This window comes from Adiantum capillus-veneris, chromosome 15 (assembly GCF_014529385.1).
Source record: "Adiantum capillus-veneris isolate H3 chromosome 15, ASM1452938v2, whole genome shotgun sequence".
Classification (NCBI taxonomy): Eukaryota; Viridiplantae; Streptophyta; class Polypodiopsida; order Polypodiales; family Pteridaceae; genus Adiantum; species Adiantum capillus-veneris.
In genome coordinates this window covers 8,406,625-8,425,083 of record NC_140945.1, presented here as the reverse complement: position 1 = coordinate 8,425,083, position 18,459 = coordinate 8,406,625, and the positions used below count along the sequence as shown (strand labels likewise).

Genomic DNA, 18,459 nt, shown 5'->3' with positions numbered 1-18,459 from the left:
TATAGCATTGCATTCTCAGCCTTCTAAAGGTAGAGCAGGCAGAATAAACCACAGGTAAACTCTGTACCAATGCCTCTTAAAATCTATGCACTAGCATAGTGTAGAGAGAGACCCAGGAAGAGGTTAGCCAACTGTATGCATCTAGCTGAGGCGGTCTCGCATGTATCTCATACAAACATTTTCATGAAAACCCTATTACATCTTCATTCATGCTAGATGCTGAATCTGTGATTCCTCAAGTGAGCGCTTCCAGCATCTCTTTTGACAGGACCACACAGAAGTAATCTGAAAATGATGATCCGCTCGCGAGCTCGCTACTGCTGCCCTCCTGCGCACGCCTAGCTTCACACCCCCCCCCCCCCTCCTCAGCCCGCTGCCTCTCCCCCCTACCCCGCTGCCACCCCTGCGCTGCCTGTCAACCTGCGCCACCCCCTGCCAGCCCGCCCGCCCTCTGCCCGTCCCTCTGCCGCCCCCACCCCCCCCCGTCACCCCCTCCTCCTGCTGCCGCCAGCGTTTCCGCCTTCCCCTACCACCCCCCCCCCCCCCGGCTCGGTTTCTCCCCGTCAACCACTGCAGTTCGGCCTCCTCGGCATTGCTTCATTTTTTGGGGCAGTGTCTCCTGCGCTTGATTGCAGCGTCCGCCCGTCGACCTCTTCTTACGACACAGCAGTAGACACAGATGGAGGCTCTAGCTTCGCCACAGAGGGACTCGCCAGAAGCCCCCTCGCCCGACCCCGCTGAGCCCACCATTCGACTTGCTCTATCGCAGACAGAGCAAGCGAGCCTAGCTGTTGAGGTAGAGCGTTTGCAAGCGACTTCGGTCATCTGCAAAATTCTCGGCACCCGTCCTAGCAGAGAAGACCTGCGAGACCTTCTCCAAGCCCACCTTCTCGCAGAGGTGGGCAAGATCTTGGATGTCCAGATTCTCGGACGTAGGTACTATCAGATCGAGTTCGAGACCTCCGAGATGGCTTCCAAGGTCATAGCTACGAGTCCATTGGCCATCCGAGCATCACGCACCCACTTTCGACAGTGGCGACATGGTTTTGACCCGACTTCGGATGTGCTAGTAGAGGAGGCAGACATCCCCATCTCACTCTGTATTCCGGGTTTACGGAGGGAGTACCTACCACTTCTTTCCAAGATTGGCTCTGCCATCGGAACTGTCCTGAAGACACCTCGTACGGCAGCATCACTAGCTGCCAAGGCGGCTGGCATCCCCTCAGTTCGAGTTTTGGTCAGAGATACCTACACGCTCCCGAAGGTCATCCTTCTGCCACGGGTGAGTGGGGGTTGGTTTAGACAGAGTGTGGAGTACTTGGGCCTCCCGAACCAGTGCTTCATTTGTAGATAGATGGGCAACCTAGCGAAGGCTTGTCCACGGAGGAGGCCACGACCTGCACCTCACCCTCAGCCCCAGCCTGCCAAGGCTGGGCCACAGCCACAGTCAGTGGCACAGCGCACAGATTCAGAGCCACCCTCGAAGCCTGGGGCTCCAGCGGAGGAGGGGTGACAGCAGGCTCGTGGCCGTCGACGCCAGGGGCCACAACGACAGCCTGGCACTCAGAGTGGCCCTCAGGTGCCTACTCAGCAGCAGTGGGTTCCCACGGGGAATCGCTTTGGTCCTCTTCAGCAGGAGGAGTCCCCTACGCCAGCCTCCACCTCCGCTTCACCCTCGACAGTCGCCCCCCCTTCAGAGTTCCCCTCCTCCTCCTCATCCTCCCCCCCGCCCTCTGCTCCCGTCGCCTCTCCTCCTCGCCCCTCTACCTCTGTCGCCCCACCCTACTCCTCTTCCCCTCCGTATTCCGGGTTTACGGAGGGAGTACCTACCACTTCTTTCCAAGATTGGCTCTGCCATCGGAACTGTCCTGAAGACACCTCGTACGGCAGCATCACTAGCTGCCAAGGCGGCTGGCATCCCCTCAGTTCGAGTTTTGGTCAGAGATACCTACACGCTCCCGAAGGTCATCCTTCTGCCACGGGTGAGTGGGGGTTGGTTTAGACAGAGTGTGGAGTACTTGGGCCTCCCGAACTAGTGCTTCATTTGTAGATAGATGGGCAACCTAGCGAAGGCTTGTCCACGGAGGAGGCCACGACCTGCACCTCACCCTCAGCCCCAGCCTGCCAAGGCTGGGCCACAGCCACAGTCAGTGGCACAGCGCACAGATTCAGAGCCACCCTCGAAGCCTGGGGCTCCAGCGGAGGAGGGGTGACAGCAGGCTCGTGGCCGTCGACGCCAGGGGCCACAACGACAGCCTGGCACTCAGAGTGGCCCTCAGGTGCCTACTCAGCAGCAGTGGGTTCCCACGGGGAATCGCTTTGGTCCTCTTCAGCAGGAGGAGTCCCCTACGCCAGCCTCCACCTCCGCTTCACCCTCGACAGTCGCCCCCCCTTCAGAGTTCCCCTCCTCCTCCTCATCCTCCCCCCCGCCCTCTGCTCCCGTCGCCTCTCCTCCTCGCCCCTCTACCTCTGTCGCCCCACCCTACTCCTCTTCCCCTCCGCCCGCCCCCCCCCCCCAGCTCCTTCTCCCCCCCCTCCTGCTCCAGTTCCACAGTCGACTCAGGAGACTGGTCCCTCGCCGGCGGCTAGGAGATCTCTTGGCAGCGCCTTTGCCACGAGTCGCCTAGCGAGAGAGGGTCAGCCCTTCTTGCGGCCCCCTCTGCAGATTCAGACATCTTCCCTTGCAGCTATCCCTCGTGGTTTGACGAGCATTGACCTCCGACGCCGCTGGGATTTCTTCGACTACGGGTTCACTCGCTTTCTCGGCGATTCCGCAGCAGACCACGAGGCAGCCTGCTTCAGGGTCCATGCTTTGTTCCTTGCAGCTTCTTCTTGGAGTACTGGGACCTGCTTGGCTCAGATCTTTGTAGTGCCTTTCAATACATTTTGCACACAGGAGTGATGCCGGATAGCATGCGTGAGGCCCTGATTTACCTCATTCCAAAGGAGGGTGGCTCCTTGGATGAGATTCGACAGTGGCGCCCCATCACCATCCTCAACTCAGCCTACAAAATTCTTGCCAAGGCTCTGAGTTTGAGGATTCAACCACTTTTGGAGAGCCTTATACATGGGACTCAAAACAGGTTTTGTCAAGGAACACAGTATCCTTGGCACGGCTCCGTGGGGAGGACCTTGTGATTCTTCTTCTCGATTTTGAGAAGGCATACGACAGAGTTGACTGGGACTTTCTAGAGGGCACTCTATGCAGGATGGGCTTCTCAGATGCTTGGATCAGAGGGATGTCAGCTTTGTACAGACAGGCTCACAGTCAGGTGCTTTTGGCAGGAGGTAGAGGTGAGCGCTTCATGCTCACACACTCGGTCAGACAGGGTTGTCCTCTTGCCCCTTTCTCTTTCTGTTCTATGCGGAGGCGATGAGCAGATTTTTGGTGTCACAACAGGTTGGTCCAAGAGGTTTAGCTCTCCCTATTCGGGGAGATGAGCTACTGGACGCTGAGTTTGCCGATGACTCAGCCTTGTACTTAGAGGGCCAGGAGGCCAATCTACACAGATGTGAGCAAGCTTTGGAGACCTGTTGTGCATCGGGCGCACTGATCAACTGGAGAAAGACAATGGCTTTCTCGGTTGGCAGTGCTCCTGTGTCATATTGGATGCCAGGAGAGGGTTTCAGGTGGATTCCCCCAGGGACTGCAATTCGGTACTTGGGTTGTCAGGTTGGTTTGGACTTGTCCCCCGAGCAGCAGATTGCTTCTCTTCTCCTGTCCATCAGGAGAAAGCTGTTACATTGGAGCTCAGCACGACTTTCGCTGGCTAGTAGAGTAGTAGTTGCCAACAAGGTGTTGTTGGCGACTATGTGGTACATCACTTCTTGCTGGATCTTCTCGAGTTCTTGTATCAGCCAGGTAGAGAGGCTGATCAGGAACTTCCTTTGGTCAGGTCGTGACACTCAGATTGCCCGAGCCAAGGTGGCTTGGTCGGTCATCACACTTCCTTGTTCTCAAGGAGGGCTTGGGATCATTGATCCAGCACAGCAGAGCAGAGCCTTTCTTGGGAAGTTCGTAGTCAGAGGACTTCTTCCAGGAGAGGAGCCCTAGAAGTAGTTCTTGCTGCAGAGGCTTCTTGCCAAGGTGCCTCAGTCAAGAGGCCCTTGGCAACCTTTGACCAGATGGATCTTTACAGAGTTGCGCCGAGTTGGTTTGAGCAAGAGACTGGAGGACCGCTTCTCTGTGAGTTTGCTTTGATCTTGGGAGCTCTTACGGCGTGGCCTAGAGCAAAGACAGCCGACATGCACGGAGGAGCGCCTACGGCAGCCTTTCGTCTGGAACCCCATGGTTAGCACTCAGAGAGGCCACTTGGTTGGGAGACGGCCTCATGTTTCTTGGGGTCCCATGGCAACAGGTCCAACGCGCTCTCTAGGTGACAGGCTAGAGTTCACAGGTTTGTCAGAGGAGGAGCAGGGTTTCCAGCTCTACAGGGCATGAGAAGGGTGCAGAGCATGTGTCAGGACATCTCAGAGTCAGTTCCAGCTGAGTGGCTCACGCCTCTCGAGCCAGTAGCACCCCTGTGGATGGGAGCCTTCACACGACTGGAGGTTCTCATTTCAGTCAGGGCCTGCTCAGAGACTGTCCCAACCCTGTTCTTCGAGCTTCAGGGTGGGGGACGATTATAGCGAGTTGCAGTAGAGGCCACACAGGTAGCAAAGTGGTGTTTCCAGAGGATCCGAGTTGTGGGCATCTATGGGAGGACTTGCGTCATAGACCCTGACCCAACAGCTCTTGAGACTGGACATTGGAGGCTATGGGCTTGGGAGTGTTGTCCACTTGCACGAGTACAGTGGGATCCTGGTGAGTGGCTATGGAGGGACCCCTTCTCTTCTGCAGACCACCCAGGAGTCCCCTTCTTTCAATACACTGTTCGGCTTGGACATCATATACTTGCAGCACAGAGAGAGGCCCGCCCCGCTGCAGCACGTCATTGGCAGGAGGAGGGCCTCACAGTCGAGTTCTTGGTAGCCTTTTGGCAGAGGCTGTGGGACTCCAGACAGCCGAGGCGCGTCACTTTGTTTCAGTGGCTGGTTCCACATAGAGCCACAGCAGTAGGGAGCTGGCTTGTGCATAGTGGTCTCTCGGCCGGATGTGCAGCCTGTGACCAGTTGGTGGAGAGTCAGCGTCATTGTCTTCGGGACTGTCCCTCGGCCCGGCAGGTGTGGCTACGAGTTCTTCAGCTGATGCCTACTCTCTCCATGGCTCGACAGTACACTTGGGGGACAGCGGCTTGGTCCACCCTCACGGGCTCGGCACTTCAATTTGAGCTATCTTCCACCAACAGGATGATAGTGATGCAGGGGGGGTGACCTACACTCCAGCCTGCTACAGAGCTTACTCCACAGGAGTGGTGCAGTGAGAGAGAGGAGTGTTGGGAGCTCATCAATGGCCTGACACTTTGGTTCATCTGGCCGGCCCGCTGTTTCCGCATCTTTGAGGCTCGCCCTGTGCCACCAGCAGAGACTGTTCGTGACTTTTGGCTAGAACTGATCCATACTCTCAGAGGACAGCTTGAGGGACTACAGGGTAGCTCCGACCACATGCGGGAGCGCCGCGAGGCTTTCCTTCAACTCTGGCGCCCTGGGCCTTTCTACACCATAGTCCAGGGGGTGCTCAGATGGCACTACTGTCCACCTGTGTGGCTCTTCCCTCCTCCCATCTCTTGATTTAGCCTCATTGTATATATGCTGTTTTTTCATTGGGAGAGTCTCCCCATCATGCTTGTTGTAGCCCTCTCTTGCAGAGGTGGTTGTAGCCCTATGGGCAGTTTTCATTAACTAATAGAAGGATCTTTTTCTCGGAAAAAAAAAAAGTAATATGAAAATGTATACTGCTGATTAGTCTATTGCTGTATCTCAAGTTACCCTTACAGGAAAGTTTTGTGTTGTTGGAGACTTGACAATAATTGCCTGTTTCTAGAGGCAGAATTTCCGCATGGACACCTTTTTCAAATTTGATCGCATATAAGAAGAGAAATGCACAAAATGTTATCAGTTCAGTTTGCCCATCTACCAACTTTGAATGTTTTCTGTTCTGGTTATGGACATAGAAAAAGGTGAACATTTTACTACATCCTCAAACTCTTCTTCCTGCACACGAAGGAAAAAACAGAACATTACCTGAGGTTGCATCTCCTTCTGAGTTACTCCCATTTCTGCTAGAGCTATGATAGCTTCCAGTGCATAAGGGCATTGCCTGTTATACACAAAGTGGCCAACATTAAACGAAAATGCATAGGACTCTTAGTGTTCGTTTAGTCACATCAGTCCTTGTCTTGTGACTAAAGAGGATCAACTTAGCTTTGATTGACTGTATCACTATTGCTAGCATTTTTGTTTAGTCTTTTCATAAAGCCTTGCTCATATCCGCAATCCAGGGTGAGAAACACATCGCATCACACAAGTTGGTAACCAATCAATATTATGCAAAGTCTAGTGTAGCACAAAAAGTATGTCGTGCTCCCTACTATGGGTACTCATCGGAGCAATGTGCAAGAAACCTCACTCTAAACACATAGAAATGAACGCAGTAGAGCAATGTGGAACAAGCAAAACAAATCATCAATTGACACATCAATAGACTCCAAACACTACAGAACTCGACTAACTCATGAACAAGTACAGACTCTGGTTGGCAGCACACTCAGCTCCAAGCCCAGGACTCATGGGTACATTGGGGGTGTCGAAGCTCCGATTGTGCGGGAAGAGTGCAAATGTGCAAGTGCTAGACTGAACACAAGACTCAAGTCTCTAGAGTAATAGAACATCTATATGTATACCACAACTGAAACCAACTGAGCATATATACAACCATAAAGAGCAGCCAATGGCCAACAAAATATCCCTGACAGCCAGCCACGTCTATTTTCGAACTGTGGTGGCGGTGAATTGGCCACAATGTCCACTAGACCACCACTCCCTATGCCTGCCACGTGTCACTGTCGAGACGAGAGTCCGCCCAGTGTGAACCCAGGACCAATTGTACCTGCCTGCCCAGTGCAAGTGACGTTGTAACCCTGCTATAGGTTGCCCGCCACAAAACCACTCACCGTCTCGATGAGAAAAGACACTAGAAACTGCAAAAGGATGCCAACATCCGTAATCCATAACCAGAAGGAAATTGCTATGCACACCAAGGCAACTGAAAGGAACTGCATCTACAGCACAATGCTGAGCCAAACTCTCCAGATCCCGTCGTCGCTACTGCAACATCCAAAGTGTCTACCTCTTGAGGTGGAGCCATAATATCCATCATGGGAGCCTGCTGGGCTGTACCTTGATCTCTACAAAAACTGGGCCTCTATGATAGAAGCGGCCACCTGCTCAGAAGCAGATGACAGAACCTGCCTTGAACAATACTAAGAAGACACTAGAAACTACGAAAGGATGTCAACATCTGTAATCCATAATCGGATGGAAACTGCTATGCACACCAAGACAACTAAAAGGAACTGCATATCTACAACACAATTTTGAGCCAAACTCTCTCAATCCTGTCAACCAAGAGAGGATGTCGTCGCCACTGCAACACCCAAAGTGTAGCTAATATCTCTCATGGGAGCCTGCTGGGTTGTACCCTGCTCTCTACAAACTGGGCCTCTGTGAAAGAAGCGGCCACCTGCTCAACAGCAGATGGAAGAAGTTGAAAGAACCTGCCTTCAACCATACTGCGCTCCCCGACTGACATAGCCATGGCGATGTGCACCGACAAATCCCTCACAAGGAACTCTTTGTGTGGGCTACAATAAAGCCTGACTGCTGAAACCCCTGGTGAACATAGTCAAACTGTTGAGACTGAGCACGGACCATGAATTGTGTAGAAGGACCTTGCTATCCATAACCCATAGGAGTTTGTACCTGTCTCACTGGACCAGTCTACCCATATCCCATAGAAGCGAGAGTTTAAAATCGTCAATAATTTGGGATTTCACTCACAAGCCCTAGCACAAATGAAAGATGGTAGCATCGCGGTTTGTGCTCTCTGCCACATGCAAGGATGCCTCCATGGTTGCAAAAGCGGCTAAATGCTGTTGATAAGTAGAAACTAACCTCTCTGCGCCAAGCTCATTAGTAACAATAGAGTTCTTGAAATCCTCCAAGATCTCCTGAGATAGCCTGAACAACAAAGCTGAGTCTGCCGCAATCAATGTCGAAGATCCAGCAAGAGTGTCCAAGGCTCTGAACATGCATTGCAGGTGAGCTCTAAACAAGATCAGTAGGTGAACAAGACGCAAGGAGAGGTGACAAGGCACAGCAAGCGATGTCTGAGAAGTAATTGTTGCACGAGTGAAGATAGGAGTCGTCGGGTAAGGTGCTGGTGTGAAAGAGACCGCATAGGTAACCCGAAGAGTACAGGCTGAGATGAATATTGATTACACACGCAAACCTTGGTGCTACAAAGCATTGGAAGCTTACTTGCATGGCTTGCACTTGCACTATGCTCTAAATCTATTTGCCCTCGATTGCAGTGATGTGTACAATATTTGATGAAACCCACAGGGTAAAGTATGTATCAAGCAATAAAGACTGTAGCAGGAATAGTGTGTCGTGCTCTCTATTGTGGGTGCTCCTCAATGCAATGTGCGTGAAACCTCGCTCCGACAGAATGAAAACACAATAAACAATGGAACAACAGAGGAAACTCAAAATGACTCAACAATAGACTCCGAACAACATGGGACTCGACTAGCTCATGTGAACCGTTACTAAAGACTGCCTAGCAGCACACTAAGCTCCAAGCTCGAGACTCACTGGTAGTCTGGTACAATGGGGGTGTCGAGGCTCCAATGTGCAGGGAGATTGCAGATGTGTGGGCCTAGACTGGACACACGATGTTGGACTCAAGACTCATAAAACCACCTAGACAAGCATACCAAGACTAAAGCAAATATGAGCATATATTCAAAAAGGGCAGCCAACGGATAACTCAAACATCCCTGATAATCCAGCTGCACCTATCTCCAAACTGTGGGAGGGAAGAACTAGGCCATAGTGTCCTCTAGATCACCACTCCTGCCATGTGTCATTGTCTAGACGAAAGTCCACCCAGTGTAGACCCACAACCAACTATAATTGTCTTTCTGTGCAAAGTGACATTGTAACCAAGATACAGGTTACCCGCCACAAGACCACACACTGTCCCGGAGAGTGGTGGTAGTGTAAAAATCTGCAAGAGCACTACTATGGGTATGTACACTAGAGGGGGTGAAGACGCCTGTCTATGGCTATTTAGTGGTGCTCTGTCGATGGTGGTGGTGGGGACGGATAGAATGGCGGGTACGGGGATGGAGGCCATGCGTATGGTGGAGGGTAGTGGTCATATCCTAGAGGAGGGTACACCGGGTATGGCGCTCCGGCCCCAGCAGCATGAGTAGTAGGTGGAGAGTAGTGTGAGAGGGTGGAACAATGGATGGCAGATAACAGGGAAAGACACCATAAAGAGAAGCATAATGTGACGAGGGTGGTTGGGAGAGCGAGGCTACCGATGGTCCGCCAAACTGAGATGATGCTGACACTGGATGCGGTGACGTTGTAGTCACGGGCTTATCAATGCCCTGTGCACAGTTATTTATTGATGCATGCTCTTGGATTGCCACTGCAACAACACTAATAGTACTTGGAGGGACAGTAGTCGGGGATCGAACTGACTGCGAAACTGCTATGAATTGTGCATGGGTGTAGAAGGGACACTTGAGCGACTACCGAAGGAAGCTTCAAAACATTTGCCATATCATTTGCCTCTTTTAGTTGCATATGTAAAGTTCTGACCACTTTTTTGAGATCTTGCACCTATCTATTCAGAATTCTCATGCGATCTAGGGTCTCTGCAATCAACACATCCCTGTCCATTGATCTTTGAATGTGGCAATGAACTTCCCGTTGCATATTGTCATACACCGCACGATGCAAGCTATGAGTATCCTGCAAGGTGAGCGCTGCATCTACAATACTCTGAAGTGCTTTTCTATCTACATCCAGAAGCCTATCGGCCTATGCCAAAAAGATGACATATGGGTCACCTTGCCCTGAGTTAGGTGTCTCTGCAGTTATAGGAGGCAAGCTAGTAGTAGGGGGCACTGCTGAGGCAACTGGGGTGTGTTTTTGGGTGCCTGCAACGCTGACAATGGGCGGGGTAAATGTAGAGGTGACAAATAAAGTGACCCTTGTAACAATTTTTGGAGCGACGGAGGCAACATGGACCTCAGAAACTTTAACCTAAGACTCCGAGAAAGATAACGTTGAAAATTCTTCAATTGAATCTTTAAGTACTTTTGCCCTTTTGCGCAGATTGCCTTTCCCTTTTGGCTTCTTGGATGGACCTGGCTTAGCAGTGCCATCATCTCTTTGAGTAGAAACGGTAGCATCTTCTATCTTTTGCATATTTTGAACCACCCAATACATAATGAAAGCAGCATAGCAATTGAACATCTTTGCCTTCCCTTTTCTCTATGTTTGAAATTGCTTTGCCATGTCCTACAACACCTTAAAGAGCAGGTGGTGAAAGGGGTAGGGCAAACAGTTGCAAAGACAAATAAATGCATTGCAGACTACTGTAGATGATGGAACGACTGCCTTGTCAGGTGCACGTAGTAAGAAGTAATACTGTAAGATGGAGTTGTTGGTTACTGACATACTCCACATGGGAGTGCATCGACAACTCTTGGCAAGCGCTAGCAGTGTCCTCGGCGAAGAGATTGGAGAACGTTTTTGTGGTAGACAAAGGTACAGGCACGTTCATTGTCCCCATAGCGCGCCTGACATCCTCCACTGTAAGAGTCACCCCATTGAGCTTCTGGAAAGTGATCAGCAGAACGCACAGTTTAGCATTTGAAATATTGCCAGCTAGATCAACTTGTCGAGACCAAGGTGTATCAATTAGTGCTGGGAGAAAATATCCTTTAGTAATGGGTTTGGTACTTGTAGGTGATACACCATTAACGGTGGCGCGATAGAGGGCACGAGATGCACGAGGCACCTGTAGAGTTGTCACCTTTCCAGGCGTAACTGTTGGAGATTGGGCGAACCCTCATCGAAGTATTCTGCATTTGACGATTGCTCTAAACTAGGCTCGTAGTCGGACTTGTTCTCACTCTACACCTAGAGGAAGAGATTGAGGATTCCTGCTCAGACAAGAGGTATTGCTCCTTATTGCGAGTGAGAACAATCTTGTTTGATAAACACAAATTTTAGTGAACAATTGAGTGACCCAGATTGCAAGCTGTCTCTAAAATGAGGAGATTTTCAACGAAAGCATACATAATTTGCAAGTAACGAATTCCCACACTTAGATATGATTAGGAATCCTAGTATTAGCGCACTAACGAGACCCTCACAAGAATACATGTGCAACTGGATTTCTGTATGGAGGGATGCTCGGTCTGGCACTTCCTGTATGCAAGGGCGAGATGCATTAGGAGAGGTGATGGGAGTGGGTGTAGCGCGGATAGTGTGTCGTGCTCTCTACACTGGGGGCTCCTCAGTGCAATGTGCGTGACAATCTCACTCGAAACAGACTGAAAACAAAGGAACAATAGATAACAATTGAGCTCACAGAGACACAACAGCACTCGACTATCTCAAAGAACCAATACAAACTCTGGCATGGCAGCACACTCAGCTCCAGCCCGGGACTCACAAGTACACTGGGGGTGTCGAGGCTCAGATGTGCAGGGATGGTGAAGACGTGCTGTGTGTATAGCCTCGCTACCCAAAACGACGACGCTGGACCATATATCTAGAAGATGATCCACCAACGGCTCATAAATGTCATCCACCTAAGCCAATTTCCAAACTGAGTGGTGGTGGTGACCTGGCCATGATGTCGACTAGAACCACCGTCGTATCCTTGCCACATGTCGCTGCCCAGCCCAGAGAATCCGTCCAGTGTGAACTAGACCAGACCAACTGTACTAAATGTGTGTCGTGTGAAAGTGACACTGTAGCTTGCTACAGGTTGCCCGCCACAAGACCGCTCACCGTCCCGGTGAGAGGAAATACTGAAAAAACTTGAAAGAAAACCACTAGGTGCCGCATCTATACGTCTTTCTTGAAGCTGATGCTAGGCCCAACCGTGACCTTACATGCCTCAAAAGTGGAGTTAAAAACATTGCACTACTTGCAAACGCCTTAAGCCTTTGAGTAGACAGGAACCGAGTATGATTGCATAGTCCAAGAATCCCAATTGGCAAAACAGACTGAGGCTCCACAGCAAAGAGATATGCTCGTTTTGGATCTAGCACATCTTTATCCTCCATAACCATAGTGAGAGGAAAATGACCTGGTCCCCGCTTGCAGATGAAGTTGCTCGAAAAGAGGATGACCAGAAGCTCGAGTAATACTGCAATTAAGGTTAAGTTCTATCGTGATGGCAGAACGAAAAGCACTTACAGCAACGGGATGGCAACCAGATGAATGCTTGAAAGCCACAAGGAAATAGCCAAAATGCTCCTGAAGTGCAGAGGAGTCGATTGAGGAATAGGAGGGGATTGGTAGCTTGCTAAGGGGCTGATCAACAAGGTGGGGAAAGAACTAGCTGAGGCTGGGAGGGGTGGGGAGGACTGGATAGGGGTGAGGGGGCTAGGGGGGCTAGATAGGGCTGAGAGGGGGAAAGGGTAGAGGCGAGGGAGAGATTGGGTGGGTAGGGGCGAGGGTTAGGTAGGGGTTGGGTAGGGGCGAGGGGGGACAGGGGCAACTAGGGACGAGGTTAGGGAGGGAGGGAGGGGTAGTGAGAGGTGAGGCTGGCACTCCAAGGGTAGTGGGTTCTTGTAGGTGAAGAGGTTGGAATGACAAGGAGCAGAGAGATATCATGAGCATGAGCATGAGCAAGGAATTTATCACGCTTGAAATGAACATCTTTTTGGTTGTATCCCGTCTTGAGGAAGCTCTGTGAAGGGAGTTCGCTAGACACAGAGGAGAGCCTTTTTCTGGTCGGAGAAGTAGACACGATGGGGCTGATGTTGAAGGTTTTTGAGCTTCTCTTTCTTTCTGCTTCTGTGATTCTTCATAGGCTCACCAGATCCAAAGGCTACCACCAAGGGCGCACTGGGAGTAGCTTCTGTGACCTTCAACCTTTGTGCTTGCTCAGGTGGCTCATTAGGTTTAGTTACTGTGGAAACATTGGAAGAGGGTGTACCTTCAGGCAAAGAGTGAATAGAGACTCCATAGCAAGGCATAGATTTGGTAGCATCCAACCACTCTAACAGATCCTCGTCTGACCTGTCATGTGGAGTAGGCTGCTCCAATTCAAGGCTGGTTGCTAGAGACAAAGAACTATGTTGCACGACGGGATCCATGCCTCCTTCTAGGCGAATGGGTTGCATCGGGGAGCCAGGAGTGTGTATCCACATGGCATCGTTTCCCCAATCATGAAGTGCTTTAGTGTGTGGCAACCATGGTCTACCGATGACCAAGGGAAATCCGCCCTCCACCTGTGGAAGACGAATCACAACAAAATCCAAACTAAAAGTGAAATCTTGTACCTGCAGAGGCACCTTTTCCACTATGCCCACAGGGTATACTGTCCTTTGGTCGGCCAATGTTACTGTGAAAGGGGCAGTTTGAGTAAGCTGCACGCCTAAAGCCGTCATAGTGAACTCAGGCATCATATTGATGCTGGCCAGATCCACCATCCACAATTACTCCTGAAAATTCCCGACCCAAGACGGACACTGTCAGGCGAGGGCTTCTATAATCAGTGAGTGGAGCAGCAGTATTGGATATCATATAGGACTCTGATGGTCGCACTAAGAGGTGCCCGCCACTAGGACTTGCTCCGGGGTAAAGTGACTGAATAACAACAAGGGTGTCACTTCTAAAACTCGCATCTAGTTGCAGCATGTCATGGAGCGACACTTGTTGGAACAAGACTGTCTCTGCTGTAAGCTTTTCCTGTTCTACCAGTGTTTCTCTGGTACCTTGATCTTCTGCAGATCGAAAACTGCTTCCAAGAAAGCTTCATCAATATCAGAGAGCAAAGATTTGGATTCTTTCATGGCAATGGGGGATAGCTTGTCAACAGTTGAAGGCAGGGTATCCACTCTTGTGAATATGCGAGGGAGATGAACGTGTTGGAATAATAAGACCGAGAGTGGCTCTCTGGGCCCGGGTGAGGACCCGCTTGCTCCTCTACCAAGTGCAACTTCTCTTGAGTGGTAACCACATGGGCATATGGGGGTGGTTGAGGAGTGGTGCTAACTGCTCTCAAATTCAGCTTGGGAAAGGTAAACTCATTTTGGCTTTGATTTGGATTCGCAGCCGCAGATGCACGAAGTTTAGGGCAATCTTTACTGTCGTGATCCTTCATTTCAGGGCAATGACGGCAGGGAGGGGACCCTTCGGGCAGAAGGCATTTGCTTTCGTAATGACCATATTCCCCGCATCTGTAGCACAAAATGGGCCGATTCAATGGACGAGTCGAAGGACGAGGTGGTCCTTGCTCCATGGAGTTGGAGGTGGAGGCATAGAAGCTCTGAGGTGGGGAGGGAGCATGGGTGTGATAAAAGCTCTGAGAGGGAAAAGTGCTCAGCATACCTTGCATAGGAGGGGCTGACAATAAAGGTGGCATGTGGTGTGGATGGCCACAGGGAGAAACCATGTTGGATGCAGGTGCTGACCCTTGTTGAAGAGTAGGACCAAGACTTTGCTGTATCTGTCGCAATCCCTTGAGGTAGTAGCAGTCCTTGTCCTCGCCCAGCCTTTTCGCAGAAGTGGCAATAAGCCCGCAGGGGACAGTCCTGTGGAGGGTGACCTGGAGAGCGACACGAGTTGCACCATACCATAGCTTTAGTCTCTTGCTGAGACCGAAGCTCTTCTAGATCTTTCTTGATTTGATCCAAAGCCTCGTGATTTGGGGGCTTCTCCTGTTTAAGAGAGATTGATTTCTCCTCTTGAAGAGCGCGTTGTAGTTTTAGGGCTTCAAGTTCCCTACGTAAAGAAGTCAAAGGGTCAGTTGGACTCTCCAAGAGTACAGAGGTAGTCTTTACCTGAGAAGAGTTTGTAAACAGCTTCCTTGCCCCCTCTGTCCTAGTAGCAGCTGCAACAAACTCCTCCAAGGTGGCATCAGGTCGGAGATTCTCTCTCAGTTTTTGTTGAGAAGTTTTTGGAAGAGCCTTCTCTACCCATCTCTTGACCATGAACTCACCTGGTGGCTGAGGAAGCTTGGCAACCAAAGACTTGGTTTTAGTCACGAGTTTTGCAAAAGTCTCCTCTAGCTGGAGCATCATGTTGGCCACTCATCCAAAACCTTTTCCTGGTAGTCACCTGGCCTAAATGCTGCACAGAACTGTTGTCTTAAATTTGCCTAAGTTGCAAAATAGTTCTTTGCAAACTGACTGTACCATTTATCTGCTAAGCCATCCAAGGTAGAGGGAAAGAGTACCAAAGAAGCATCTTCGCTATTAAGACCACGACCTCTACAGAGAGATATAAACCTCCTTGCATGGTCCTCTGCATCTTCGGAGGAGAGTCCCTTGAAGGTAGGAAACTTGATGTTTACCTTGGCCAACACACTGGTCAACGCCTCCATGGCCTCTTGCTCAGGAGCCTGTTGCTCAATAGCTTGTTGTAACAAAATGGGGGAGAGCTTCAATGGGGAAGGTGACCTGGAAGATGTAGAACCTGATGGAGAAATGGATGAAGCTGTATGTGGAGGTATGGGTGATGAGGTTGGTGGACTTCTACCAGGTACCAAGGGTTGATGCCTTCTGTAGTAGTACTTCAGAGGACTTGGTAGTGCGCTTTGACGCTCTAATGATCGCCTTGTATGTGTCATGCAGCAACCACAAATCCAACCAAGCTTTGGGCAATAAGACCTTTAACTGCTTTAACTGGCTGAAGACAGGTCTAGATTCTACTAGACCAAGCAAGTGACTAGACCCAGGGACCAGGGACGAGGAGGACTGGACCAGGACGAGGAGGGACTAGACCAGGGACGAGGAAGGACTAGACCAGGAACGTGGACCAGGGCGAGAGAGGACCAGACCAGCAGACTACACAATGCAAGGCAAAGTAGGCAAAGCTAGGTAAAAACCAACTAGCATCACGATTTGTATCTCAACAGAGAGTGAGACTTCAGTTGAGGTCCCACCGTGATCGCTAAAATGAGAGCACCTGTTGCACGGATAGTGTGTCGTGCTCTCTACAATGGGGGCTCCTCAATGCAATGTGCGTGACAATCTCACTCGAAATAGACTGAAAACAAAGGAACAATAGATAACAATTGAGCAGAGACACAACAGCAGACCATAACATATGACTCGACTATCTCAAAGAACCAATACAGACTCTGGCATGGCAGCACACTCAGCTCCAGCCGAGGACTCACAGGTACAATGGGGGTGTCGAGGCTCAGATGTGCAGGGATGGTGAAGACGTGCTGTGTGTATAGCCTCGCTACCCAAAACGACGACGCTGGACCATATATCTAGAAGATGATCCACCAACGGCTCATAAATGTCAGCCACCTAAGCCAATCTCCAAACTGAGTGGTGGTGGTGACCTAGCCACGATGTCCACTAGAACCACCATCGTATCCCTGCCACGCGTCGCTGCCCAGCCCACAGAGTCCGTTCAGTGTGAACCAGACCAGACCAACTGTACTAACTGTGTGTCCTGTGAAAGTGACACTGTAGCCTGCTACAGTGGGTAAGGAGACTGACGGACACCCGTTATGCTACTTGTTGCAAGCTGTGTAGCAGGCTTACGCGGGCTCGACAAATTGCAGTTTTAAGGAGATTCTCGTAAGAAGGGCGTTGGGAGAGGTGTTAATATTAAAAAGCACCGAGAAGATTCAACGGTTGCAGTTTTAAGGAGGTTTGCGTGAGAAGGGCGTTGGGAAAGGGGTTCATCGTGAGGGCGACGGCAAACGGCGAGTCCTTGGCCAATGGCGAGGGCGACGACAAGAGGCGAGCCTTGGCGAATGGCGAGGGGGGAGAACCGAGCAGGGCGAGCGACCAGCACAAAAGTCGAGAGAGAGGGCAAGGGGCAAGCAGCCAAGAGTAAAAGGTAGGAGAATCAACAGCAAGGCGAAGTGCGATAGGGTGAGGAGCTCAGAACGGTTAGACTCAGAGAAGTGATAGACAGAGAAGCAGCACAAGAGATGGAAGGTGGATTGATTATGCCTTTCCAATTGTCCAAAGAAGCCAAGCATAAACGTAAAGGTTAGCCATTGTAAAGCACTGAGTATCGGTGATGAGTTGATTATGCAACCTAGAAACTTGGCATGTTTAATTGGCTGCAAGAACATTTTGAAAAAGCATGACCAGACATTATACACTACGTTAGATATTTGAATATGTGATTGTAGTAAAATGTGAGACTGCTAATCCGGGATCACTTAAAAAAGAGTAGCTCGAGAGAACAGTGAGATGGATCTGTAGTGCATATCACAAGAGGAGTGGCACAAATGTTAGTGAGAGTTGAGTTTGAGAGGGAGTCGGGACAGAAAAATAGAGAAGCGAGCAAAGTTAGTGGAACAACAGAATACAACTTGGTACAATCAAATTCAACAAGAACTACATAAGGAGTGAGGGAGATACCACATACAATAGCATAACGACCAGCAGCAGTATTAGGAATACCGAGGTACCCAGAGCAAGCTAAAGAATGATGCTGAGAGGGAGATGGGTTTCTGCAGATGAATATCTGAGGGTCTGTTCATATCTGAAGAAGTCGGGAGCTAGTGGAGATTGTCGATTTGCGGAATGATAGCACTTGATTCCAGATCCATTGACTAGCGGCAACGGAACACCTCCCAAGGTTGATAACTCCACCGCTCCTTGGGGCAGAATCTATTGCACTCTATATGGACCTTGCCAAGTAGGAATGAGCTTTTTGGCCTTCCTTTGGTTGCAAGCTTGACAGAGTAGCACTAAGGACCCTGGCATGAATTTCGGTTGGCGAAGATGATGGTCATGCCACGCTTTACAATGGAGCAACTCTCCTTGGAAAGCACTGGAAGCTAACAATTTGCTTTCTTGGAGCATGGAGAGACGAGAGATATAGGCAGACTCTATACCCCAATCGACACGAAGACTGCCTACCCGAGGGAACCCTGAGTTGAATTCAAAAGAGGCTATGGTTTCCAAGCCCAAGGCTAATTGAAAAAGGGTGTGAATGGTCGTGGATTTGAGAGACGTGCGATACGCCCAAAGGGTGAATTGCCCGAGGCCATGAAGCTGGATGCAAATGGCATGCTTTTCGTAGGAGCGCTGTGAGAACCTTGTTAGTGCTCTCTGTTTGCCCATTGGCCTTCAGCTAGTACGAGCAAGACTTGTGATGAAACATCTCGTAGTTGGTCAGCAACGTCGAAATCAGCTCATTGACAAAGTGATTGCCTCCATCGCTGGTGATCTTTAGGGGACACCCAAACATGCAATATATATTTTCATACAAGAACTTTGTCACAGTATTATACATGCAATCAGTCGTTGTCAGTACCTCTGTCCACTTGGTGGCATA

The 18,459-nt window shown here is 50.4% G+C and overlaps 1 protein-coding gene across 4 annotated transcripts in view; it reads right to left on the bottom strand.

Annotated features, from left to right (window-relative positions):
- The window catches only part of APC7 (tetratricopeptide repeat (TPR)-containing protein), a 196,991-nt gene that overhangs the window by 78,568 nt on the left and 99,964 nt on the right, over nt 1-18,459 (bottom strand). For all 4 annotated transcript variants that reach the window (XM_086530011.1, XM_086530012.1, XM_086530010.1 and 1 more), the window contains exon 7: nt 6,124-6,199. In XM_086530011.1, coding sequence (XP_086386137.1) covers nt 6,124-6,199 — 76 coding nt within the window. The remainder of the gene's footprint in view (nt 1-6,123; nt 6,200-18,459) is intronic.